The sequence below is a fragment of the Falco rusticolus genome, chromosome 8 (assembly GCF_015220075.1).
Source record: "Falco rusticolus isolate bFalRus1 chromosome 8, bFalRus1.pri, whole genome shotgun sequence".
Lineage (NCBI taxonomy): Eukaryota > Metazoa > Chordata > Aves > Falconiformes > Falconidae > Falco > Falco rusticolus.
In genome coordinates, this window is record NC_051194.1 from 17,660,230 (window position 1) to 17,687,665 (window position 27,436).

At 36.0% G+C, this 27,436-nt stretch overlaps 1 protein-coding gene across 1 annotated transcript in view; it reads left to right on the forward strand.

Annotated features, from left to right (window-relative positions):
* The window catches only part of DOCK2 (dedicator of cytokinesis 2), a 197,715-nt gene that overhangs the window by 151,218 nt on the left and 19,061 nt on the right, over window positions 1-27,436 (forward strand). Inside the window, exons 33-42 of the mRNA XM_037398282.1 lie at window positions 1,060-1,208; window positions 9,371-9,456; window positions 15,401-15,557; window positions 16,745-16,785; window positions 18,179-18,269; window positions 19,367-19,486; window positions 21,159-21,248; window positions 22,543-22,647; window positions 24,807-24,948; window positions 26,693-26,774. Of these exons, the coding sequence (XP_037254179.1) occupies window positions 1,060-1,208; window positions 9,371-9,456; window positions 15,401-15,557; window positions 16,745-16,785; window positions 18,179-18,269; window positions 19,367-19,486; window positions 21,159-21,248; window positions 22,543-22,647; window positions 24,807-24,948; window positions 26,693-26,774 (1,063 nt within the window). The remainder of the gene's footprint in view (window positions 1-1,059; window positions 1,209-9,370; window positions 9,457-15,400; window positions 15,558-16,744; window positions 16,786-18,178; window positions 18,270-19,366; window positions 19,487-21,158; window positions 21,249-22,542; window positions 22,648-24,806; window positions 24,949-26,692; window positions 26,775-27,436) is intronic.

Sequence of the window (27,436 nt, forward strand, 5' to 3'; positions counted from 1 at the left end):
AGATTTATAGAGGTGAATGGATAGCTACATAACACATGAATTTCTATGGTTTTCAAAAATTACAGACCTCTAAGGCCTAATACATATAAGTATTGGAAGTTACTCAGTTGTAAGATTCTTTTCAATCTTATTGACATTACTGATTTAACTAGGATTAATAAAGATTTTAAACAACATGAGTGGAAGAAAAAATAATGTTGCATAAAACTGTTGAAGTCAGTTCAGTTATGCTTAGAGTTAGTATGGCACCCATATAAAAGGAAAATCAAAATCCTTTTTAATTACAGAACAAGTGTGGTCATACCTACTTATGAGAATATTTTTTTATCTCCTTAAAAGCTTTGGGCAGTATTGACGTTCTTACACAGGTCATTGGATTTTGCTGGTGGTCTGCTCCACATAGCAAATGTTTTTCTTCCCCAAGAAACAAGCAACATTTGAAGAACATCTTGGATCTGGTTGTTTATGCAGATTTGGATTTTCGCTGGCAGCTGATGGAACAGTTGTGCTACAAGATAATTTTGTGTGGGTTTAGGAGTTGAGTTGTAATAGCTAGTGTTTCTATTATTGCTTCCAATGTTTGATGCTTTGGTTGGTTTGTTGTATTGGTTGCATTATTTTATGTTATTCAGATCTGAAAGCAAGTTACATTTTTCTCCTTCATAAGCTAGAAAGGCTACACCATGTGACATTGTTGTGTGGTGCTGTCCTACTGATAGAATTGGGGACATTCTTAGGTTTTTACTGCCTTCTACTCTCAGTATTTAAAAGACGTCAAAAGCTGAGAAACTGAAATGTTCACTGAAAATGTCAACTCAGCTGGCATATATGCTTATTTCTGGCACTGAATTCTGGCATCCTAGAATGAGACTGTATCCATTAACATGCTTTCCGTTTTTGAGAAAGAATAGAGATGAGTGACTAAGTCGTAAGACTTCATCAGCACAGATACTTTAAAACACCGCTTTAAATTATTGCAAGTCCTAAATGTTTTCCTATTAAAAATATTGGGGGTTTTTTTCTCTCCTCTCAAATACCTGATTTGTGTTTCTGTTTAAGGCCAGAATAAAATTTGCTTTATTCCGGGGATGGTTGGCCCCATCTTGGAAATGACTCTTATTCCAGAAGTTGAACTACGAAAAGCCACAATCCCAATTTTCTTTGACATGATGCTGTGTGAATATCAAAGGACAGGAGAATTCAAAAAGGTAATTAAAAATAATCTGAAAATTCATTAAAAATGTCATGTGTTCAGTTTATTTCTGGTAAATGTGTGGTGTGGGCTTTTTTTCCTAAAGAAAGTAAAATCCAAAATATTAAGAACAAAGGAATAGTTCTTTTGCAAGCGAATGTAGGCTCTCCTTAGTGATTTACTTGGACTTAAGTAAAACTTTCATCAAGACAAGAATAAAGTGCTGGAGCAGGGGCTCTGAGAGTTTGCAGGATCTTTATCAAAACTTTCAAAATTTTACTGGAAAAGATTCTGAGCAGCAGGACATGACATTATTCAGCCCTCGGTTAAATAGGAGTTAGAATTCAGTGACCTCTAGGGGTCCTTTCTAATCTAAATTTTTCATTATATCCCTTCCTTGTGACATAGATACTGATAAGCCACAACTTCCAATTTTTAATACATATCTGACAGATGTAGCAATGAAAATTTTATTGTGTATTACCAGATTTCTTAGGAAACTCTAACTTTTGTCAATATTTATTGTGGGAAAAAACACCACTGTGAAGAACTGATATTCCTAAAACATTTTCCACAGTCATTTTGAAAAGGGTTTTAAAATTACAAGTATTAAATATTTTTTGTTGATGGTGGGGGGATGGTGGGACAGGACATTTGGGAATGTGATCTGGCTTGCTGTGGCCACCTGGGCACTGAGTATCTGCCAGCTTCTTTCCTAGCTGACTTTTCCATTCTCTGCAAGCTCTTTGGGCATGGGCTCACCTTATTCTATGTTTGCATGCTGCCTTTCAGAGGAAATTTTAAATTGGAGATTCAGGCTTTGTAGTTACACAAACAATTAATTCAGAACAATCTGTGTCACGGTAACTGGCAAACAAAAAGTCATAATTTTAGACTTTCATAGGAAAGTAAATATAAATATCTTGCTCATGTACCAAGCAATGTTTAATACTTGAAATCATGTGGGGCATTTCTGTGTCGACAAAGTGTGGAACAAATGAGCAGATGGAATTTCCATTTTGGTCTGTGTTCCCCAGTGCAAAGCTTTTGGTTCAAGGCCAAGATTAAAAATCACTTTGCTTCTGTGCATCTGTTCTATGTCCTAATAGTCCTATATTTGCTGCCTTAAAAATGTTTTTTTGCTCTTGGCTTATACTTCATCTCTTGGGAGAGATGCACCGATCTGTACAGACCAAAAATCCTGAAAACTCATCAGTCATACTGGCCGACTAATAACAACAGCTTAGGAGCCTGGATGGGGCCAGACACTTAGGTCACCCTTAAATGACTTATTATGCTAATATAGATAAGTTTCAGGTGATATTTTTTCAGTGCTGGGAAGCAAAGATGTTCATTATTGCAGCTTAAACATGAGCAAAAAAAATATTTTTTATCAGATGGCACCAAAACTATTTCATAACTGAACAGCTGAGCCTCATTGGATTCTAATGTTTAACTTCAGCAACTGCAATCATTTACTAGTCAAGACTTGTAGGGTTTGTTCTCCCCTTTCCTATGGATGAAGTAATTAACATGTGTTTCTTAAACTTGCACCTGTAAGTTTGGCAATTTTGTTTTTAAAAATAGATATTTTAAAGGAAAGGCACATTAAGTTTTGTGACTTAAAATTATTACCATCTTAATTAGAAAGGGTAAAGAATTAATATGAAGAGAAAATTATTTGATACACAAACATGTAAACTCCAGCTTTTTGCAAGTGGACAATTTTCATATACAGGTTGGCATTTAGTGTTATAAAGGGTATTAAATCTTTAGTATAAAATTTTGAGAATGATAACGTTATTTCAAGACTGCCCTAGGCACTCAGGAGCCTAGAGTGACATTCAATTAAACCATAATTTTGCTGAACTTTAAAAATAAATGATTTATTTCTAATCTAATCTTCTCTAATGAGAGAAGGGGGGAAAGCACAGAGACATCTTTATTAGTTGAGTCTCTACTGGCACTGGATCTAGAGCTTGTCTGGTACCTCCCACATGATTTAATAAACTTTACCTAAAAAGCTGATTTTGTTAACCTGATGTGGTACTGTGCTGAGGCTGCTGTGTGGCACTGCTCCATCCTGGGTGTGCACACACATTATCGTGGTGTCACCTCAAGAGGTTGTCTCCTGCTTTATGCATACAATGTGTGCAATAAGGATATGAAGATATTTGAATTTATCCAGTAGGAATTGAATTTTATTTAGCTATTTCTAGGAGATCAACTAATCCCAGAGAAAACAAAATTCCACTGCTGCTTATCTCAAGAGCTATGGACTAGATATGTATACATTTAATGGAATGGAATTTATACAGAGGTGTGTGGCATACTAAGGCATTTTCTTTGCAATCCTTCCTTTTCATTTGCACATTTAACTTCCATTCACACAGAATTAATGTTATATAAGCTTGTAATTTTAAGTTTAATTGAAGATGTAGGGAGGAAATAATTAATATCTAGTAATTTTAGTTGTCAAGGCTCCGTCTGTCATTAGCTCAAAGAGCTAGGAATCTTGGAAAGGCAATTTATTGAAATTAGGTTCAGTGGCTCTGGATAGAAATTCCTGTAAATATATCCCATTCTCCTTCAGGTATAAAGGGGTGCTTATTGCCTATGTGTTGGACACATGATGTTAAAAGCATCCCATCCTCCAACTGTAGACAATCTATCTTTTCTTGAAAGGTAGGTAGGGTTGTGCATTTTATTAAGATTTCCCAAAGCAAGACACATCATCAAGCAGCCTAGTACTATTTCTTATAACTGATAATCTGAGCCCAAAAGCTAGAAGGACTTCAAAAAACCCCCCAAACAAGCAAACCTAAATAATAATAATAATAATAATAATAATAATAATAAATTAGCTCTGTGCAGAAGAAATGGAAACATCATTTAAACAAACATGGATTCAAGTTATGTTGTGATTTAACTTGGCTTAGGAAATATTATTTCATCTGTGTTTATATTTTTATTCAAATAAGTAATTGTGTTTGGTATTTTCAGTTTAGTATCTCTCATTGGTTCCACCAGTTGCTGAAGTTATCTGGGAAAGGTTTAATTTGCTTTCTTTTCTGGTTGTTGTCGGACTATGTCAGAAAATAGTGCTGACTGATGGTTTGTTCTTGGGTTTACCTAGTTATTGCTCGAGTTAGAAGCTAGATGTTTATTCTTAGTGAACCTATTGGAGTCTCATATCTTTCTGAGCTAACAACTGTAAAAGGTTACTAAATAAGTGAATACAGGTGTTCTTAGGAAGCTCCTCTGGCATGTGACTGATAATTGCTCTAAATATTTCTTTATTTCTTACATATTTCTTTTCATAACATATTTCTTACCCTTCATTCTTGAAATTTTATTATGCATAAGGATTTTAGAAGGATGTGAGGTCATCCCATTAGCAGAAACCAAGTTTGTATGGTTTGGTGTTCCAGACAGATCCATGTAGAAAAACCAGAGACGTTTTATGGTTTGGTATGGAAGAATGTTCAGAGATGTGGAGGTTTCTTGGATCTATTAGACAGATAAGCAAGTGGCTTAAAAGCCAAATTGGTGCCAATGACAATTAGACACACTCTGCTTAAGTTAGAGGAGAAATACTCTTTCCAGGGCTTAATTTTGGTACAGACACATCAAAACTTTTTGTTATATTTCTACCAGCTGCTTTATTTTGGTTTAAGCAACTGGCTTTTATGCAGCTTGTTGAGAAACTGCAGGAAAGATGCTTAGGAAGAGGTTTTGTTGTTCAGATCCAGCATCTGTGAAATTATTGCCTCGGAGAACTAATCAATTCCCTACCTGCTGAATAAGTACTAGGAAGGTTTCAAGAGGTGGGTGATTTTCTGCAGGTGCCTGACTTGCACCATATTCACAGATTTCTGTCCTACTGCAGTAAGTCCACGGATTTCAGCTCTAGAAAATGACCGGACTGAATGTTTTTGCTTAATATTGCCTTGTCCTGAAACTGCTGTGTACTGCTGTTTCCCATGTTACTAATACACATATATATGCTAACACACGTAGAAATTGATTCTGAGCCCTTTAAACTTCTTTTTCAGCCTGGACCAGCCAGAACGGTTTGTTTTTTTCTGTTTCCTCTATATTTCAGTGGTGACTCTTTATTTTCTATCATTGGTATAGTATGTACTGTTACACTGGCTAAGTTTGTAATTAGAATACAGATCTTTAATTTTGTAATTAGAATACTAATCTTTAATTTGTATTCTAATTACAAAAGCTATTATATAGAGCAGCAAAACCTGCAAGTAACAGGACACAGAATTGTTCTGGATCACAAAGTATTGGTACTCCTAACAAACCAAAATTCTTTATGGCCTTTAAAGAAAAAATAAGGTTCCCTGTTATTTGACACTCCTGGAAAAAAAGTATTTAGAAATAGTACTAATAAATAAATAGCCTTTTCCTTCTACTGAAATCAGAAAATGGGATTGTTGTTTCTACTGAACAATTTATAGTTTTCTCTGAGAACGTTATGAGAAGTAATCTCTCTGAAATAGAGACTGAGATCTGAACTCATTAAGTATTTTGAGGAGCAGTGTAGAGCCTATTCAATACACCATTTATTGCCAACTTCTGTTGAAATACTCGACTACGTGCCCCACAGTTCTGCTGGAGTTAGTCCTATACTGCTGTTAATGTTCCTCATATGTGTACTATACAGGTTTTCAAATTCATATTCAGCAATGACCTTTTATATGTAGGCATCTTGCTGATAATTGCAACATATTTTCCTTAGTTTTCCCCTTCATCCAGGCAGCAGAATATTTTAACTATTCTGTCTATTTAAAGCAGTGCTATTCACATTTTCATGAACATTACTTTCCTACTCAGCCGTCTTAAAATACACTATACCTGGTGCTGAGCTGGAGAAGTCGCCTCTCTACACCATTGTACAGAGTCTACGCAAATTGTATCCAAGTTCTTCTGTATCATATTGACCCCTTGTGAAGTGTTTCAATATTTCTATTTGAAGCATAGCTGCCTGGTGCTGCATTATAATCCTACAAACAATTTTGGTTTCACACATTTACAGCTGTGGTTTTGTTGTTTTCATTTGGTCTGAGACATAGGAAGTGGATGAAATTGCACCTTCTAGAGAAGAGAGGAATGTATCTGTGTTGCCTAATTTTCTGCACCTATTTTTTTCCTTTTGTGTGCGATAAGTGCAGAAGCTAGACCACTCAAGACACTGTTTCAAAGCTCCTTGAAAGAACTAATGGCCCACTTCAGCATTCTGCCTAAAGAGCAGTTTGCAGCATCGGGATGACCCAGTAGATCCAGGGCTGGATGCACGGCTTCCTGCTGTCTTTGAGTACTGGTTGAGTAATCCTGCTAGTTCTTGTGTCTCAGTACGGAATAGTAGTCATTGCTGTGAGATGAAACCTGGGAAATTCTACAGTGAATGGGTAGCAAACATATGAATATAATTTTTGCCCTATTTGAGTAATGTGTTCATATGATACTCAAAGATTTTAGTAGAAATCTTGGGGTGAGGAGGTTGAGGTCCTTTGTGACTGCATAAAGATGACATTGACAGCCACATTGGAAAAGTTTAAAAAAGCGTTGGTATTAAAAGCTTGTCATTCTGTAACTGTTCTTTTCAAGTCTATACCAAATTCTTTTCTCATATGATGATATCTGAACATGATGCAATTAGTTGGATGCAAACAAAGAATGACTTTGCATTAAGACTTTGAAATTCATGTATTGCATTTCCTTTCAGAAGACATACCCAAATGAAATGGAAGCTTAGTGAAAGTGTATGTCCAGGCTTTTGGCATTGCTAAAAGCCCAGACTATGAATCAAACCAATGAATCTTGAAATGCTTTGATAAGTTCTAACGTTTTCATATAAAAAAACAAAATGAGATGTCCAAGAATGAAATATCAAAGAAAATCATCAGGCAAGAGCCTTAGAAGCAATGAAAGTAAAGGCTAAGCACAGAACACAGTCAAACTGGTTTAGAGAACAAGACAATATTAAAAGTATTCCCACTGTAGTTAGAGCTAGAAACCAGCCAATAAATAATGGCTCTGCCTTGAAGGGGTTTTCCATTGGTGCTGTACTTATTTGTGCTGAGTTTCCAAACTGCAGGTGCAAAAAGATACCTGCTTCTTCACAACAAAATATTTGAAGCTTGGGAAAAAATATGCTAATGGACTGGCTGTTTTTTAGTGATTTTTTTTCTTTTAGCTTTTTAAAACCTGCAGCATCTTAATATTTATTTCTGCTAAACTTATTGAATTAAATTATTTTTTACCATGCAATATTTTAATTACATTAATTTTAGTTATTGTTCTGGTTTCCAAGATTGACAATAGATATATCAGATAGATTATTTTAAAACACTATATTTTTTGAACACTTCTTTTTGTTGTTGTTTCGGAAGGGCAACAATGAGTACACCCAGTAATTTGGTTCAAAATGCCTGGGTCTACACTGGACAATATTAACGGGGATATATTTTCCTTTTTCCTTGGAACCATCTCCCAAAAATTTCCAACTGACTTTAGTTACTAGGATCTTTTTCCCCTAATTTTCCATTGATATTTTCATTTTATATTGGGAAAAACAAACACACACACACAATCTTTTGTATTTCTGTTATGTTTATGATACATAAATAACAACTATTTGAGAATATATTTCAAACATGGAAATGATAATGCTTGAAGCTTCTTGGGAAGTGTGTGTGTGGGATCAACCCCAAAGAACCTATATATGTGTATTACAGTTTCTACAGTTTTAATTTCCTAGATCTGAATGCAGTCTGCATAATATATGGTAAAGACAAGGTAAACTAATTACAAACTCTAAACTGAACGTGTTGGAATGGATTAACCCTTTCAAGATCATAAAGCAGTTTCCCATACATAATGCATTGCAAAGGCTTTGGAATGACAAATTCCAGTTGTACGTTTATATTGAAGTAATACCGTAACATTTATATAATTAAGGTATGGTCCTGCAAAGTGTGCTTGGTTAAAATATAATCCAGGATGTACTTCAATTTCTTTAAGAGCTAATGGTATATTACTATGGTATATTAATGGTATATTACTGAGAAATTCTCCAGAGATGATGTGGGAGTTTATTACACTTTAAAGATGTCAAACTATTGCCACTGAAAATTTGTATGTGTATTTGTAATGACAATTTTTCAGGTTATTGTCATTTTCCCAGATAACTTTTTCCTTACCTGTGTGACAAACTTTGAAAATTGGCTTTATCTTCTTCTGAATATTGTAAATATTGTTCCCTTGCCCAATTATGTAAAACTACCTGAAGCGTACATGAGAGAGTGATACAGGGTGTAACAAAAGCAGCAAGTAAATAATATAGATAACATCTTCAGATACCCAGATTCAAGAAATTCATTACAGGAATGACCTAGCCCAGTTGTCAAGGGTGACGCTGCGAACTGGGATGTAGTGTTTCTCTGCAAGCCAAGTTTGGGATACAAGGAGACCTAGAAGCCTTGGAGTTTTAAGACATGGCTGATCAATAATAGCTAACAAGGTGTGATCAGTGGAGAAATATTAACAGTATTTAATTTTTTCTCTCTTTGTATATACACAGGCTGTATAGGTTCTTTTTCAGTTCCGGCAGGGAAAAAGGTACTTTTTGACCTTACAAGTAGAGAAATAAGGCTGCTGATGGCTCCAAATGAACTGGTGTCATAACTGTAAAGTAAAATTGAAGAAATAGTGCAGTAGAGGGGAAAGAATTGTGCTTAACTACAAAAATAGCTTGTTGTCTTTGTTTATACGCCACTGTTTTCTAATTAGGGTCTAGATCAGCCTAACAAATAGCAATTAAGTGAGGTATTGCATACCGTAGGATTGATCCTATTTTATCTGGGTGAAGGTGGTTCTATTTACTCTGAAATCCTGCATTTCAAATTAGAGATGCTCTATGAAAACCCATGATATTTAATTGTTTTTATTAAATAAAATAACTCTAAGCCTAATTCCTCAGGATATTTTATCAGTTTGTACTAAGAAACAGCTGTCTACAGATAGTTGGATGTGCGTTATTCAAGTGTTTAACCCTGGGGAATATGTGATATAACTATACAGAGATATTATTTTGATGCTGTATTGAAATATGTTTGACATTTGGATACCTGCTCCATGTTTTGATTTTTCTTTCTTTATTAGTTTGAAAATGAAATAATTTTGAAGTTGGACCATGAGGTTGAAGGAGGACGAGGTGATGAACACTACATGCAGCTGTTTGAATCCATGTAAGTACTGTGTTGGAATAACAAAGGCCTTCAGGATGTGTTTTTATCTTACTGTTTCCACTTCTCATGTTGGTAATCTCACTTAAAAATCAAACAGAATCTCAGCAGCTTATTTTAATGAAGGGACTGGAAATAACCTACTGTTTCAGTGAACCTGGTCTGAATTGTAGTTTTGCTCATTGAAATAATTTTCCTGGTTGCTTTTGAGTATTTTGTGCTGCAGCTAAATTATGAAGGAATTATACCTAACCTACATTTCTCTATCCAAGAAATCCCTGCTTGGATAACTTTCAAGCAATGATAATTAAAAATTCACCCCACTTTTTAGTCTTTCCCATTTTTCTTTATATAACCTTTCTTGGTTTTACTTCACACTGCTAAGAAGGAGGTTTTTAAGATGTCTTATTTGCTTTTCTAGTCTAGATTGAACTTTGAGATTATTCTCTGAATTTACATAAAATTACTATCCTGGATTAAGAATATTGCAGGGTGCTATGGTTTAATTAAAACATCTCTATTTCTGTATTTCTAACAGTCCCAAAGCCTATAACATCTCCTTCTCTTCTTGGCCGCCCACATTCAGTTTTAATCTTGGACTTAATGGCTATGTCTTCCCTCATGGCAGGCTGCGTGTGAGGTTTGGGGCATTGGTGGAATCCTTGCACCTCCCTCTGTGAACCTGGTCCTAGCTTTGTGCCTTAGACTGGAACAGGGAGAAAGTACATCGCTCAGCATACACTGACTCAGGCATTGATAACCTAATGGTTATTAAGTATAAAAATTCTATAGCACTTTGGCTACCTGACAAAATCGATAGTCTTTGTGACATTGAATGGGTACATTTTTACTTTCTCAAAGCCTGCTACCTTGTCTGTGTTGTATTTTTGTGTAGGGGGTGGAAATCTTTGCAAAGTCACATCCCTTACCATGTGAAGCATGAAATCTTTGCGTATGCCACAACGGAAAAAAGTTTAATTTCAGTGAAGAAATAATTTTGTAAAAAATACTGAATTACTTAACTTTTACATATTGTTATTTAATTCTTATGTGAATATTATGTGGTTATGTTCTAATTAAATAGTAAAATTTAAAAGAAATATTATTTTCATCAAATGTAATTAAAATATTAATTGTTTCTTTAGTGTCTGTTCTGTGAGGAGGCAGGTAAAATACAGAGAGGCAGGCTTGATAAAAGTGCAAGTACTGACACTTTTCAAGCACTATAAATCTATTTGAAATTGATGCACTGGCAAGGACAGATGAAGTTTTAAAAATGTCTCGTTTACTTCCTAACATGCAATGACTATGTAAACTAGGAGCAATAAAGACATTTTTCAAATTGGATTGTTTACTGTTTGGCTTCAAGCCTTAGGACAGCAAAGAGGTGACCCAGAGATGTTCAGATTAGCTCTTGGTACGACCAAAACCAGACCTGCAAATACATAGTTTTCTTGAGCCCACTGCTGCAGAGCCTAAACACTGATGCCTGCCTGAACTGTCGGTACAGTTCATCATCTTTCACACTGGGCATTCAGCTGACACAATGGACATTTATTGCAGTGCTAAACTTTCCTTGCTGCTAGTAAGTTGTTTTTTTCTGAGTTTTTTTTAACATTTGTTCTGTGTTTTTTTTCCCCAAAATATCCATATAAATCTTCCTTGCCTCAATTTAAGCCAATTATTTCTTGTTTTACCTACAGGGGACATAAAGAATAATTTGATGTTTGGGGTTTTTTGGGTTGTTGGTTTGTTTTTTGTTTTTTTTCAGCAGCTTTTAACAAGTTTGAAAGCTGCTGTCAGGTTTCCTTCAGTGTTCTCTTTGAACCCCAGTGTTTCAGTTGATCATATGGAATGTTTTCTAGACATTTCTAGACATTTCTACAATGTCTACATCTATATTAAAAGACTACATTGTCTTGAAGATGGGAACAGTATTCGAACTATATCATTGCAAAGAGAAAATCTTCCTTCAGATCTTGCATATGAGACTCTTTGAAGTTTACCTTTTCTGAGCTGTGTAACATTGCTTGCTGGTCTTGTTTGCAGTTTACTGTTCCATTCACATACTTTTCTAGAGAACTGGTACCTGTCCAGTTAAACCCCATCTTTTGGCAGTCCAGTTAAGTAGTCCCATCAAATGTACTACCATAGCCTTTTATCTTTCTGCCTTTCCAAGTTACTTTTCTTTCTTTAAATACCCGTTTTTTTTTCCCTTGATACATTCTACAAGACTTCAAGGTTTCTGTATTTCTAAAGATGTCACTTCGTATCATCTCCAGATAATTTTTTTTGTTCCATCCTTGAAGATGTTTAACGGTACCTGTAGAGGGGCAGTTGAAGCAGAGGCTGGTGACCTGTCTGTGGGTAGGACCCTGTTGGTTGGTTGGTTAGGTTTTAACCTTCCTACCTTCACACCTTTCAAAGCAGGGATTTCAAGCCTCTGTCCTCAACTCCTTTTTCCAACTGGATAGATACCCAGTTAAATTGGTCTCCAGATTAATTCATTTGGTCATATGTTCATTAACTCATTTTCTGTGACTAACTGCGCTCCTTCGGAATTCCAATTCCCACCTGTACCCAGATAGTTAGCAGCAGTCAGTGTCTGTCATGTGTTTGTGCTCTTCTCTGCAACCAGCACTTACCCGCACTGCTTGGCTGCTGGGACTGAACTAAATAGGTTCAGCAGAAGTATAAGCACTGCCTTGTGTTTGTCCATAGTCCTCAACGTTAGCACGTGCCGTGCAGGGCTGTGCCCTGTGCTGATGAATGGATGATGAATTTCCTTAGTTTCCCACTAAGGAAAAACTGCGATAACGTGGAACAGATGAGAGGCTGTTCTCAATAGGCAGAATAGACAAGGCTACCCCGTTTTGGGAACTGGAGGAGGAGCAAGCTATATGAATACAAGTTGTGCTATGCCGCTTGTCCTCAAGCTCAGAAAATGATTTCTGGCATGTTTCAATTACTAATACACGCAACAACAGAAAAAAGCACTTGGAAGCTTTCCGGTTCCCCATAATTGCAGTGTCCCATGTTATGCAGCTTTTTCTTGAGCTTCATTGAAAATATTTTTTATTTTAAAGCTTCTATTTTTTTCAAGCTCTGTTTAAAAATTCAGAAGTTTCTTGCTCCCTCCTAGGGGGTGGAATCTTCTGAAGTTTTATGTATATATGAAGTTTTTATTGTATAAAGCTGAGCAAGACAACTTTTAAAATCTTCCTTCTCGAGACAGGTATTCCTCTCTCCTGTTTGTTTTGTATTTCTCCTCTGTGTGTATTCCAGTTCGTCTTTTGTTAGTGACTGGAGTTATGTACTGTATCCTGGGTGAAATCTAGCAATAGCTTGTGTTTTACGTCAGTGTTTTTCTAGTTGCTTTGGAAAGAACCGTGATGTCTTGGTGACTCATGCTCATTTCACACTCAAGTAATGTTCATAGTTCTGCCTTGTTTGTTGTCAATCCAAGTTGAACCTATGGCAAAAATTCATAATATCATTTAAAAGTTGACTGTAATTCCCTTTGTTAGCATCTTATCCTCTTTCTGATACTTATATAGGTAAAATAACTTATTTTCCTGTATAGTATTCCAGTCTCCTGTATGGTTCTGAGGCTTTCTTACTTTCTCTTCCACAAATATAATGTGCTACAGCCTTTCCTGTCAGTTGTCAGCTCTTCAGACCCTTTAGTATTTATCATTTCATTTGCCATATTTGATGTCATAAGCCACATTTCAATAATTTATTTAAATATTTCAATTATTGTTTCAGCCTAGTCAAACAGCAATTAAATTATTCTCTTTTTATCTGTTAGCCTCTGCCTGTCACATCTTGTACAATGTAAATAATCTTTTAGACATGCATGTACACACTCCCTCTGTCTTGGCAAAATAACTCTGTTGGAGCTGTGCAATCAAAGGAATAAACATTAGAAGCTGTTTTTACTTTGAGTTAGAACTTTGAGACTGGGTACTGTGCTGAAGTCCCATTTGAGGCCAAAGCTTTGAGGATTTCTTTGCAGTTGAAGTTAATCTGAATATGTATTTTCTGAAGAAAGCTTAAATAATTCTGAGGAGTGAAAAATTACTTTTGCAATTAATTGAAAAATTAATTAAAACTTAATACTTTTTAATGAAAGGTTTAAAATAGTGTACTTAAAGATTAATAATAAATTATTAAATGTATTTGCATATAAATTGAGTGCTGTTAATGAAACACTAAGAGGTCACACATTAAGAATGATATATCATTGAAACTGCTCAGCTTAAGCACACAGCATAGTTTCAGGGATAATTTTGCAATTGCTCATTTGTTTTTACTATTTTCCTGTGAGAATACATGGTGACTTTGATATGTTATTAATAGGATATGCCAAATCTACGTGTAATTACTTTGTGCATTGTGGTGGGTTGACTTTGGATGCCAGGTGCTCACCTAGCTACTCTATTGCTCCCCATCTTTGGTAGGATGGGGAGGGGGGAGGATGAAAATAAGACGGAAAAGAACTCATGGGTCAAGGTAAAGGCAGTTTGAAAAAGCAAAATCAGTGTGTGGAAGCAAAGAAAAAAAAAAATCTCTATTTTCCATCAGCAGATGACGTGCAGGCACTTCCCGGGAAGCAGGGCTTTGTTATGTGTCACAGTTGCTCTGGGACAAATGTAATAATGCATCCCCCTCGTCATCCTCCCTTCTCTTAGCTTTTATTTCTGAGCAAATGTCATATGGTATGGAATATCCCTTTGGACGGTTTGGGTCAGCTGTCCTGGCTGTGTCCCTTCCCAAGATCTGGTCTACCCCCAGCCTACTGGCCTTTGGGGGTGACAGGGGTTTGAAGACAGCCTTGGTGCTGTGGAGCACTGCTCAGCAGTAGCCAACACACGGGGGGGACCAACACCTTCCTGGCTACCAAGGCAAAGCACAGCACTGTGAGGGCTGCTGTGGGGGAGCTAACTCAGCCAGACCTAATATATGCACCTACACATATATATGTGGACATATATAAGCCTATATATGAATATATATAGACATGTGAATATATATAAGAATACATGTGGATATATATATGTGAAAATATCAATATATGTGAGTATATACGTATGTATATATATAAAAAATGCAGTTTGTCAGAGAGAATCCCAATGGAAAACCAGAATGCTAAGCAGAGGAAACAAACTCTTAAGCAAAGAAAGAAAATAATCCTTAATGAGGTGCTGGTAATCATTTGATAATGTTTAAACTGCTAAGCTTTGAAACCAGGGCTATGATAGTAATGTGAAATACCTACTCCTAAATCACTTCAGCACTTTATAGAAACAGCATACACTAATACCTTGTTAATGTAAATTGGAATCCGATGATGATGTATAAAACTTATTTTCCTGTATTTTTATGAAAAGAGGGCTACCTGCTTTTTTTAATCTGCAGCAAGTTTATTGTTTGGATTTGCCTATTTCTTAAGAGCAAATGTTGAGATCTTGTTAGTGAATGTATCTTTTGACCTAAATTTTGACCTAAAATTCTAGTTTATGCTAGTTCGAACTTTCTACTCACATGTAACTGTACAAAGACAAGAAAATAATTGTTGCATGCATTTTATGTTGCACAGTTACAGAGGAAAGGGAGGTGTGATGTTCATTGCAACAGTGTGGCATTCCAGGGACTTGAGTTAGATGCACCACTGACACGGGTTTCTCCTTTCTGAAATTGTAGGTATACCCTTGAATTTGAAGACATTTTCAAACAGGAAAAGTCAAGTTTTCATTTTTTTACTCTGATTTATATCCCATCTGTCTTCTGCATATCTAAATTACCAACCCACAAAGGGAATTTTCAGAGCATTTTGCAGTTGCTTTAGCTCTAATTCAGTATTTGCCTTCAGGTCCAAACAATTTTTCATCTAATGGGGCACTAATTTTCACAGTATTGTAAAAACCTTTTTGTGTGTTTGCAGCCTTACAGAGTGTGCGTGTCAGTATCCTGGCATTTCTAAATTGGTTGAAAGTTTTGTCAGCCTAGTTAAAGGCCTCCTGGAGAAGCTGCTAGATTACCGAACGGTGATGAATGACGAAAGCAAGGACAATCGCATGAGCTGTACTGTGAACTTACTGGTATGTTCTCTTTTGTAATTCTTGTGTGAGAAAAGGGAAGAGCTTTAGAATCCATTTACTAACAATGAAGACAAATCCTCCTGGGGACAGTGCTCAATACTGATTTAAACTCTGAGGCATGAGATTTTCGTATTTATTTGCATGGACATAATTCATATGATATTTTTGTATGAGATTTTCATATTTATTTGCATGCATAATCAAGAAAGCAATGTCCACTCAGTTCTTTGGTTTTGTTTGTATGTTTTATCCACTTCGATTTCGTGGATAAGTAAGGAAGTCTACTGCTCATGCACCTTGACCTTTTGATAGGCTAAACAGCAGGCTTTTGCCAGAGGCAAGTTTTGCATGAGGAACTAAGCCACTTGCTGCTTTAGCAACTCAACAATTATTTTCTTTGAATCTGGGATAGAAACCTGCAAGCTACACTGGCAGTAAGGTGCCAAGAAGATCTGAGTCTCTGATCTGGTTGTAGGCCACCTTGTTGGGGTTTTTTTATTCCTATTTTGTAATGAGGATATCACATACAGAAATTCCTCCACCAGGAAATTCCTCTAAGCTGAAGAGGAACCTTTATCAACTTTAAAGGCTGGAAAAAGAACATGGTTAATATTCATTGTGCTCACATTCTCTCTGTTCCTCAGTAATCATAGAATTGCTGGACAATGTGGTATCAATTCCTGCAAGTCTTCAGGACACAATTCTTGTCATACATTCTGCACAGCCTTAGGAACTTGTATACCTACAGAAGTGTTATGATGAAAAAAATGAGCTTTATTCCTGGAATTAGCCCTTTTAGAGGTATTGCACAACAGTATTACAGATCAACTTCAATAAATACCAGCTGATTTCCTGGCCATCAAGTGTAACCAGAGCATGTATTTATAATGTTAATGCATTTGGATAACTGTATTTTCCTCTTCTAAGGCAGGAAAACTTTCACTAATGATCTCATCAGTGAACCAGAAGAAGCGTATATAGATATGTATAATAATATCACATACTAATAACTAATTAAAATATTAATTGTAGTAGTAGTGCTAGGTTTACAGTGAAGAAAGTCTGTAAATAATGCATTTATTAGGCTGCCCAAATAGAAAGAAAAGCAAAACCTCAGCATATATATTTTTATTTTGTGTTTTGATAAAAGACATTGGGAGATAACTTTTAAATGTTTGTGTCCCTAGAATTTCTACAAGGACATTAACCGTGAAGAGATGTATATCAGGTATGGCAGTTGTTCTATTGGATCTGTTTTGGAGAGGGCAATAATATTGTTATAAATTCTTGTTTTATTGTACTTTGATGTCTGTTGTAACCCTGGCCTCATTTATATTCTTACTCGATTGTTTACTTAGCATTCAGTGATTTGGAATCTATCATATATATTCAGCAGCAGCATTTTTTTCCCCAAGAACCAACTTTTAGTTGATCAAATAATTCAATGTTTATTGTCTATTGTTCGAAATAAAGAAAATTCAGATTGATTTGAGGTTTGATGGAGGGGTGTATCATGCATTTAGAATGGCAGGAAAAAAACTTTCAAGTTTTGTAGAACTGTTCAGCCTGCCAAGTCTCTTTGAATATGCAACACTATGTGCAATGCAGAATTACTAGTAAAGCATTTTTCTGTAAGAGCTATAGCTACGCTGGCAAATTCTTTCAGATGTGACATGGCCTCTTATTGTCTCCAAGAGTTTTGCATATGAGCTGCAGCAAGTCTTGCTGTTCAAAAGTTCACTATTTCCTGTCTCTCCTCTCATTCTGCAAAATCTGCAGAACCACCTGTGCCTCAGCCAGTGCAGGACAAAGGCCAGAATCTCAGCTAAAATAAGCACTGAAGGTGGGTCAGAGCTAAAACTGGAGCTATGAGCTGGAGTAACCAGGGAGAAACAATGCTCCCTCGGTGGGCATTGCTGAGGGGGACACGTTTTCAGTTGGGTTGACAACTGGGAACGGTAAAACCTTGTACTGCTACAGCAAGGTGTCCGAGTTCCCGTGTCAAAACTCCTGTTGTGTGTAAAAAAATGGGATGCGCTGCTTCTTTTTGGCTGCTGCAAAAGATGTGACTTGAGTCACATGATGGTAAATGGTTGTGCTGGTAGCAGCAGTGCTGCCCTCGGGATCAAGGAGAACACTGGCAACGCATAATTTCCAACAACTCCTCTGCCCTTGCATCGTCTCTCTGGGATGGTATTGTCCGTGTTCTCCTTTACCTTGCATTACCTGTTGCGTGTGCATCTATCCACGCAAGTGTGTACATGCAACTGAGAAGTGCTACGGAGAAAGGCAGCTGTATTTACTAACAGTCTAGAGATAGTGACTCAGAGCTCTGACTTAGGCTTCCTCTTCCTCCTGGAGGGGGAGCTAACAGCAGTTCGCGGAAGGTCACCTCTTTCTCTTCCTTTTGAGCACAACGTTTCAGCATACAAAGAGAGCACAGAAACGTCTGAACAAATGCACAGAGCTTTAACCCCTCCCAGAGTGTCCTTGAAGACTCTTCGGGTAGTGACTGAGTGAAATCCATGAAGTTTCCATTGCAGAGTTTAACTAGAACTTTTTTGACACAGTATTCCCATCATGTCAATATCTAGTGTAATTCCTGTTCTCTCCTCTAACAGATATTTGTATAAATTGCGAGATCTTCATTTAGATTGTGAGAATTACACAGAAGCAGCATATACCCTTCTACTCCATACGTGGCTCTTGAAGGTTAGATTTTCTAAATTCAATACATAAATCATCTTGTGCAATTTTCAAATTTATAAAGTAAAAAGTGATTGTCTTAATCTCTGATTTACTGCATATTAGTTATTTTCCGTAGGGATATTCAAGTTTCTAGTTAAAAATACTGCTGTGGTTCATACAAAATTAACATTAATTATTGAAGTGGTGTTCTTAATAGGTAATTAAAAGCTACATATTTATAAAACTAAATTGCTTCCAAATTGGTAGCAAAAATAGTTTTACTTTATAGTGAGAACATTATGTGCGAATTCTGAAGCCATTTAACTTCCAGGTCGTTTTCACTGTGCTAATTTTTTACTAAACCAAACATAACCATGATGAAAATGAAATACAATTTTTCCCAGCTACCATAGGGAAAGATCTGACTTTCTACTTTAAATAATATGAATCATTCTGCCAAGTTATGTTCGCTTTCTTTTGTAGCTGGTAGTTATTTTTTGCTACAATTAACACTTATTCTCATTGTAACTTACATTATTGATAGAAATGGTCAGTAAGATGCATTTCCATTTCAAAGGAAAATTCAAAGTCTAAATATTCTTCAGCAAAAACTTGAGATTTCTTGTGGAATTTGTTTTAGTGCAGAACCATACAAATTTGGTTTTTCACAGTGCTATTTTTCTTAAACTTAACTTTTCTGATCATACAAAAATATGAGGTATATTGTATGTATTGGTATAGGTATATGGTATAGACAAAGTTGATAATATATGCCAATATTTAAAAAAAAGTCAAAACCATATCAGTCAAGCTGACACCACTGAAATAAAATTAACTCATTTTCTCACATAGATTTTTATCTAAAATTTTTTGGGTGGTGGGCAGGAAGGAGCACAGCTTTTTAAAATATTATATGTAGTCCTGGTTATCACATGAAATACAGCACTTGTTTGAAGAGGTAATGAAAACATTCCCAGTGTCTTACCCAGTTTCTTTGTGAAAGAAAGGAAAAAAACCACCTCAAAGTTCCCAAGGGACCGGGCCTTGGGGGAGGAGGGGATGTGCGTGTGAAATGTTGAACTCTAAAATAATTTTGTTTTTTAACTTGTTTTTATTCTCAGTGGTCAGATGAACAGTGTGCACCCCAAGTCATGTCAACAGAGTTCCAGTGTTCACAGACCTATCGACACTTGAAAGAGAATTTGTATGAGAAGATTATAGACTACTTTGACAAAGGAAAGGTAGGTCTGTAGAGTTCTTCCCCCTGCCAAATCTCTTTTTTTACTGTGTTGCTTTGTATGGCAGTTATTTAATGAATGTGCTCTGTATAAAGTGTGTGTGTAGGAAATCCTCTTTGAAATGTGGGTCAAGTAAAAATTGTGTCCTGAATGCTTATTCACAGCATATATCAGTTCTATATGAATATACTCTTTAAATAACCATATTCACAAAGAAAGATGGCTAATGTTTATAGTGGTCACAAGCTTCTCTGTGAGGCAGTAATAAAATAATATAAAATGTTGAATGTACTTTCCTTTACTAGGAAAAGAATATGGACTACACAGACTGCATTCCAAACCATTCAGTCATTATCTCCCAAAAATCCAGACAGTCCAAAATGGACATATTTCATTCACAGAAGTCTGAGAATTGCATCCCAAACTTAAAATGTGTTAGTCTGATGCTCAGTATCTGCATTTTGTTCAGCTTTTTTTTAAAAAAAAAAAATCCTAATAAAATGACAGTAGAGCTCAGATTTTTGGAAATAAAGCAAGGGACTAGAAAGCAGGGGAAAATTCTGCAGTGCTGGATAATTAGCCTTATGACCCAGTAATGCCTTTAAGTCATTATGTCTCGTTCAGCTGTAGCCAGAAGTATGAACAGGGAAGGCAATTAATTACTGCTTTTTGCAAAATAAAGGCATAACTCCCCCATGAAAGTCTGTGCTATAATTCAGAGGGTAGAAAGTATTTGCTTCACCTTCAACTGAGAAGAGGTTTTGTTGTTGGCATGTGAAAGAATTACAATGTAGGAGTCCCTACCCACTGTTTCAGAAAAATAAAATCCTCCTGATTTCTGACCTACTTAGCATTCAGGTTCCCCTCAGATCCATCAGAGAGAGTTCGCAGGCAGCTGGACAAAGCTCTGGGGTTCAGAACTATCCAGCCGAGGGTACATGGCACCATGTAAAAATGGTCATAATGCATGTGGCCACTGGTAGGGAATTATGCCTCAAAAACCCCTTTTGTCTTCTTTATTCTGAATAGAAGAGAAGACTGACAGAATTTGAGAAATACCCTCAAGAGAGGGAATTTCTCTCTGTTTTAAGACCACTTCTGTGCTGCACACTTTAAGTGCCTATAGCAGATGAGAAAAAATGTCCTAATCTTTCCTATGCAGCTCTGTAATTAAGTTGTGTGGAAAGAAACAAGCTGCTGCTCTGAGCAAGTGGCAATTTAAATCTTGTACGTTTTTAGCTGACTAGGAGAGCTGTCATATGCAAGGTTACCTATGGTTATGTATGCTTGTGTTGGTTTTAAGGACAGGCAGGTGTCAATCTCCTCCTACACAGCTCTGATGCTTGGGGTGTATTCTGGATACTTGCACCTTCATGGTTTACCCTTCTTTTTTATGTATCTGAAAGGTCAGGTGATTTTTTATTATCTTACTATAAGAATAAAGTAGGTTTACTTATTCCTTCCTATAATGAACCATAAAACACTTTTATTTTTTACATTAATCTGCTTTCCTGAAGTTTATGATTGCCTTGAGTCTTCCATTCTAAATGTGCTGTTAATAAATGACTGCAATTTAAAGAGAGCATAATCAATAAAACTGTAGTTAAAAAGTGACACATTAAAAACTTGTTTGTTGGTACTGGATTTACTTTTTGAATATGTGATTGCATTGCAGATGTGGGAAGAAGCCATATCTTTATGCAAAGAACTTGCAGAGCAATATGAAAAGGAAGTTTTCGACTATGAACTTCTAAGTCAAAACCTGGTAAGATTTGAAGACCTGCAGGTCTTCAAATTACTTCAGTTGCAGAAATTACTACTTTTGAGCTATCAAATGATAAAGCTGCTTATGAAATTGTCTACAGTTGATTTTAATTCATTTGTCAGGGTTGCTGTTTTCTTGTAGCAATCCAGTGGTAGAGATTGATAACGAACTGTTAAGGTTGTGGACATCTGAGATATTTTGAAACTTGTATAGATGAAAGAAACATTCTCAGTGCAATTTAAATACCATGTATAAAAGAAATATAACAGGGTTTTGAGGCCTTTTTACTGCTTTGGGGTAGAAAAAGCACCTGGATGTATTTTTTTCCTTGAAATTTTTCTTTCAATTTTAGGAACTCGAATCTCGACAAGCCTAAAGAATTCTGTCCTTATCAGGGACTGGGGAAGTAATATGGCACAAGGAATTAGAACTAGGTCCAAAGGCTAGAAGGAAGACTAAATATTCAATTATTCGTTTTCATTATAATTGAATTAATTAGAAAAAATCCCCAACCCACATACTTTCTTTTTTTCCTACCCCCAAGATTCCACACTTGCATGATCTTTAACAAACATTTAGGGCTCATTCAATAGATATCCCTGATTCTTCCAGAAAGAAACCTTAAGTATCAAAACCTTATGTTCCTTAACAGTGTTGTGTATAAAGACAGCTTCTTTTCCTCGCAATAAATTCTGCTTTTATCATAAACTAAAAGATAAAGAAAATATTTTTGGCAATTTCATTTAAGTTGCAGTGTTGCATGTCTCATAACAAAGCAAATAAAAACAGTAAAGCTAAATTACACTTAGTATTTTACAGAAGACGTTATTCTAAGCCCTTTACATGGCATGTCTTTAGTGTAGCACTAGGGTGAAAGTTTGAGTTGATCCATACCTCAGAAAACATTTGAGGAAGGGAGTTTTTCCAAATGTATTATTTCAGTAATGTTATCAATTGAGTGTTTAAAGTGTAGAGTGTCAAGTACAATTTTGGTGTTTGCTTTTTTCCTTTCCATGCTAGTAAATTAAGGGTTAGACTGATTCAGAGGTCAAACAATTAAAGTTGAAGCCACAAACATTTATTTAACTATGTATTATATTTGCATATCAATGTAAACAATATTTAATTGTACCACAGCAGTGTCATGTGCACAATGATTATCGGTATAGCTTATGAACCAGTAATGGATAGCTCTTGCATATCCACTGATAGCTGTAGTACTGCTGAAGAAGTTTAAAAATAAATGGGGGGACAAACCCTGAAGAGAAGTAATTGCAGTTGGTTTTGCTTTCAGATTCAACAAGCAAAATTCTATGAAAACATCATGAAAATTCTGAGACCTAAACCAGACTATTTTGCTGTTGGTTATTATGGCCAAGGATTCCCCACATTTCTAAGGGTAAATATGTTTAAATTCTTACTTTTTTCATCTATTTTCATATGCTTCTAAAAATATGAGTGTACTTTAATGCAAGTGAGTTTCTGGGGATATTTGCCGTGAAATTAGTTTTGCTTGGATGCAGGACTGTCATCAAAATGTGAATTATTACTTGTAAGAATATGCATGAAATGTTTTCAGATGTGTTTAAGTCAATTCTTTCCTTAGTTTGATGGTGGAAACTAGAAGAAATATTAGGTGCATCAATATGATGTAATTTGGTATGGGTAGCTCTATTGGTACGTATTTCTCAGATGAGTCCCCACACAGGTTATTGATAACTAGTAGAATGTCATTAATTAACTTGTGTTCAAATTAGAACCAAAATTCTGTTTCACATGAGGTTGATATTTTTAGTGGACCTTATAATGAACTGACAAGAGTTTCTGATTTTTATTGCCTCTCAGCTACAATTGAAATACTTTATGAATATGGAAACAGCATATTTTTCAGACCAATGCGCTCCATAGCCAAATATTGTATGTTTAACAGTAGGAAATAGTGGATAAGTATGGTAGGGAAGAGTGCAATATAGAGCAGGTGTGTAGTGATACTGACCTGGTAGATATTCCCTGCTTACCTGATAAACAGGTTCCTGGGTTGGAGTTGACAGTTTTGTTTTCTAGCCCTTCATGGATTGTTCTATTGTGAATTTCATAGAACCATAGAATGGTTTGGGCTGGATGAATTTGTCAGTTGCTTTCTGAACTGATGCTCTCCAGAATATACTGTGGCCTCACAGTATACAACTGTGTGTGTTAGAGATGTACTGTTGCCCTTTTTTGTCATCTGATCATTTCTCTACACTAGTTCTTACAAAGAGACTGAACAGTTGTTCTTTAATCACCTTCCTTGTACCATTCATGATGTATTGTTCCTTAAAGTCTTGGTTTGTCCAAACATTGCTTCCACAGCAACCATTCCGTACCTTTTAACATCCCAGTTCCCTTGCTGCCCATTTCCTAGTTCATGAGATGGTAGGACAAGTGCACATAGTACTTGAAATGTGGATATACTATGAATTTGTTCAGTGCAATGCTGATGTTTGTTCTTTGTTTTCCTCATAATGACTGAATTTCAGATTGCTTTTTTGATCTCTAATATGCATTGAGCTGACATGTTCATACCAACTGTCTTGTCTTACTCTAAGTTTTTTTCCTCAACGGTAACAGCTAGTTAATATCTTAAGACAATTATGATAAGTTTGAACTGTTTTCATTAAACAGACCTCTATACACTGAATCTACTCTGTTTTCTTTACTTTTCTCCATTTTTTACTAGCATGGGAGAAATTAAGAATCCAAAGGGTCTGTTTCTTCAAGAAACCTGCCAAATGCAGGAATTGATGCACAACTGTCTTTTACTTATTTTTTAAAAGTTCATTGCTTTATTTTAACCACTGTAGTGCATGTCTTCAGAGCATAAAACTAACCTGAATATTTTATGTTTTCTTGTAGAAAAATATAATCTTTCCTACATACTACAATTAATGTGGTAGCTTTCCTTATACTTGAAAAGCAATGAAAGACCTCTTTCTGCCACTTTTAAAGGCCAATGTTGCCTTGAAAACATTAGGAAAATAGTGAAATGATATGCTAATATTACACCAAAGGAAACATGCACCTTTTGTTTCTGGTAATTATAGAAGTATCCTGTTAAGTGTGGCAAACTGAACCACAGATGAGCACATTGGGGGTTACTGTATTGTGAATGAGGACATTTCATCATACCAAGGAGAAGGAGCAGGCAGAGGAAAGCTGTGAAACCTGAATCCAGAATGTATTTGAAAGCAAATCCTTTTACTTGACAAACAAGAAGAAAAGGAATTTCAGTACTTTTGTTACCTTCCATTCTGATTTTATTCTGCTGTACAGGAGCATCCTCAGTGGTGGTGCCACTTTATCTTCATTCATTCCAAAGCAGGGTTTCTGGAGAGTCAGTGCTGCGTTCCTGCACCTGGTCAAAATGGTGTCTTGCTTTATAGCTAATAAATATTCCAAAACCAGTAACACTCATTACAAAATTTGGAGACACCGCTGTCTTTGTACTGATGAACATGCATTTATAACTTCTGCCTCAGCATCATACAGCCCAAGAAATCAGCTGTTTATTCCTTGCAGAATAAAGTATTCATCTATCGTGGGAAGGAGTATGAGAGGAGAGAAGATTTCCAGACACAGCTGATGACTCAATTTCCCAGTGCAGAGAAGATGAACACCACCTCAGCCCCTGGAGAGGATGTGAAAAACTCTCCTGGTCAATGTATCCTCAAACACATGGGAAATCACAGAGTGAAGGCGGGTGGGGGAAACCTTGTTTTTAGCAAGAGTTTTATCTGTGTGGAGCAGTCATTTCCTAAAAAAGATGAAGGTTTATTAATGTGGCAGCTCAGTTTGCAGTTTTTCTTATATGCCCTGCATGTCTTTTTTAATTTGTTCATAAGATGTTTGCGTCTGGTTTATGTTTGTGTCTGTTTTTCTCACAGTTCTACAGAGTATGTCTCTTTCAGTCATCATAGAATCATAGAATCATTTAGGTTGGAAAAGATTAAGGCTGAGTCCAACCATAAATGTAGCCCACCACTAAACCATTTCCCTAAGTGGCATGTCAACACATCTTTTAATTACCTCCAGGGGTGGTTCCCTGGGCAGCCTGTTCCAGTGCTCGATACCCATTTCAGCGAAGTTCATATGTGGTTTTACCTTTATTTTCTTCAAATGGCAAAATGAGTGATGAACATTCAAATGTGCTGTTTAAAGCAACAAATTGGCTGTTACCTCACATTTTTAGCTGTTGTGTCTTGATATCAAATCCACGTCTTCCTTGAACATTGTTCTGACTGGCACTGCACTTGGGTACCACCTGTATTTCTTGGCAACATAAATATGTCACTCGCAGAAAGTTTCCTAGGAAATTAACTCATAAAGATTGTTGGCCACCTTTTAGAATGTTCTAAGTTATCTTTAGAAGTACTCTTCACAGTTGCTTACACACTTTATTTTCATGTTCTCCTTTAAATTATTACTGGCTGAGCAGATATGAGATCACCTTGTTGTATCAGACATATTTTTTCACTTTTTTCACGTTTTCATTATTTTCCTTTGTCAATTTTCAAGGTAACATTGTAACACTTCACTTGGTCTCTTGAGTCTGTTCTGATGGAAGCTGCTGGAGGAGAAAAGGAATACTGCTTTCTCTTCACACTGTTGGGACTGAAGCAGAGTGTATTATAGACTTGTCTAAAGAAGTGCATTAAGCTTAAGAGCCAAGCCCTCATAAATCTGTCTTGTGTCTTAGCTAATTTTATTGTTTTTGAGATCATATGCTTCAGTCCTTTCTTAGAGTTTGCTTAAGTCTATTTGCAACAAACAGGAGATATGCACTACTGAGGCACTTAAGAAAAAGCTACAGAACCTTAACCAGGGGCATGAGTCTTAAATATACTGAAATATATAATATGATGTATTTACATAGAAATACAGTACTCGGATTTCAAAAATAACACTTCCATAGAAAAAGGAAATCTCAAGTAAAAGGACTGCTCAATTACAGATTTCAAAGATAAAATGGTAAACATCATGACATTATGCATACCTGAAGTGAAATAGTGAAACTGTTAATGTCAGATGTTGTTAATGTCATTTTTGTAAGTTGGCTGGGCTTTAAAATTTAGTGAATGATTCAGTGTGATAAATTCAGCTACAGATATTCGAATTCAGTAAATACTAAAAATATGCAGTTCAAAATTAATATTTATATATATATATACTAATTACTACTGGCAAAACTTGTCCTTTTTTGGCCAAGGAAGCTCCACAAATGAAACTCTGAACCCTGCAGATTTTTCATCAGGAAAATGTTATTATTATTGTTATTATTGTTATTAATTATTGGTTTTATTATTATCATCATCATTGTTACCATTATTATTATTTTAATTTCCTCATAAGCCTGCAGTATTTCATCCTGATAGTTAATACCATGCCCTTAACTTTCATAATTTCAGACATCCAGTGTTTTACAGTGCAACCAGTCCTAGAGGAGCAACCTAGATTCAAAAATAAGGCAGTACCTGACCAAATTATAAAGTGAGTAAATTCCTGTAAATAGATAATATAATAAAAATCAGTCCTTATTCCTAAACTGGCAGACAACCATTATTTTTTGAACTCAGTCATTTGCCAGTGAATCTTAGAGCTTTTACTGTCTTATTTACTGACTTCTGTATTCCCTAGGAATTTAATGAAAGAACATCTACCCATATACTACTTAAGGAACAGCATAACCAGCAACCCTGGTTACAGGGAGGGGAGGTGGAATCCATGCTTTGGGTCCAAGTTACTGAGTTTTAAATACAGCTTCTTATGCAAATGGTGGAAATAGGGCTCTTACAGGTGACTAGCAGTATGAGAGTGGTTGAGTTGAAGGTTCTTGTACAACAGAATGTTGTTACGATTTAACTTGCCAAGCGCAAAAGATATGGTGGCACAATGGCTTCCATTGGTACTATGGTCAAGATTTTGTAAAGGAGTAAAGGAAATTAATTGTCCAAAGTATTCTGAGAACAGACTGGGGAACAATTCCAAACTTGTAACCCAGTGTAGAACTGGCAGAACTTAGTACACGCTCCTAATTAATTGTTCTGACTACAAGTGTGGAAAGTGATGGTTCCTTCTAATAGTTGATGCCCAAACTGCATACAGTACCTACTGGAATATTGGCTGAATTAAGGCTTGTGAGATCTTTGGCT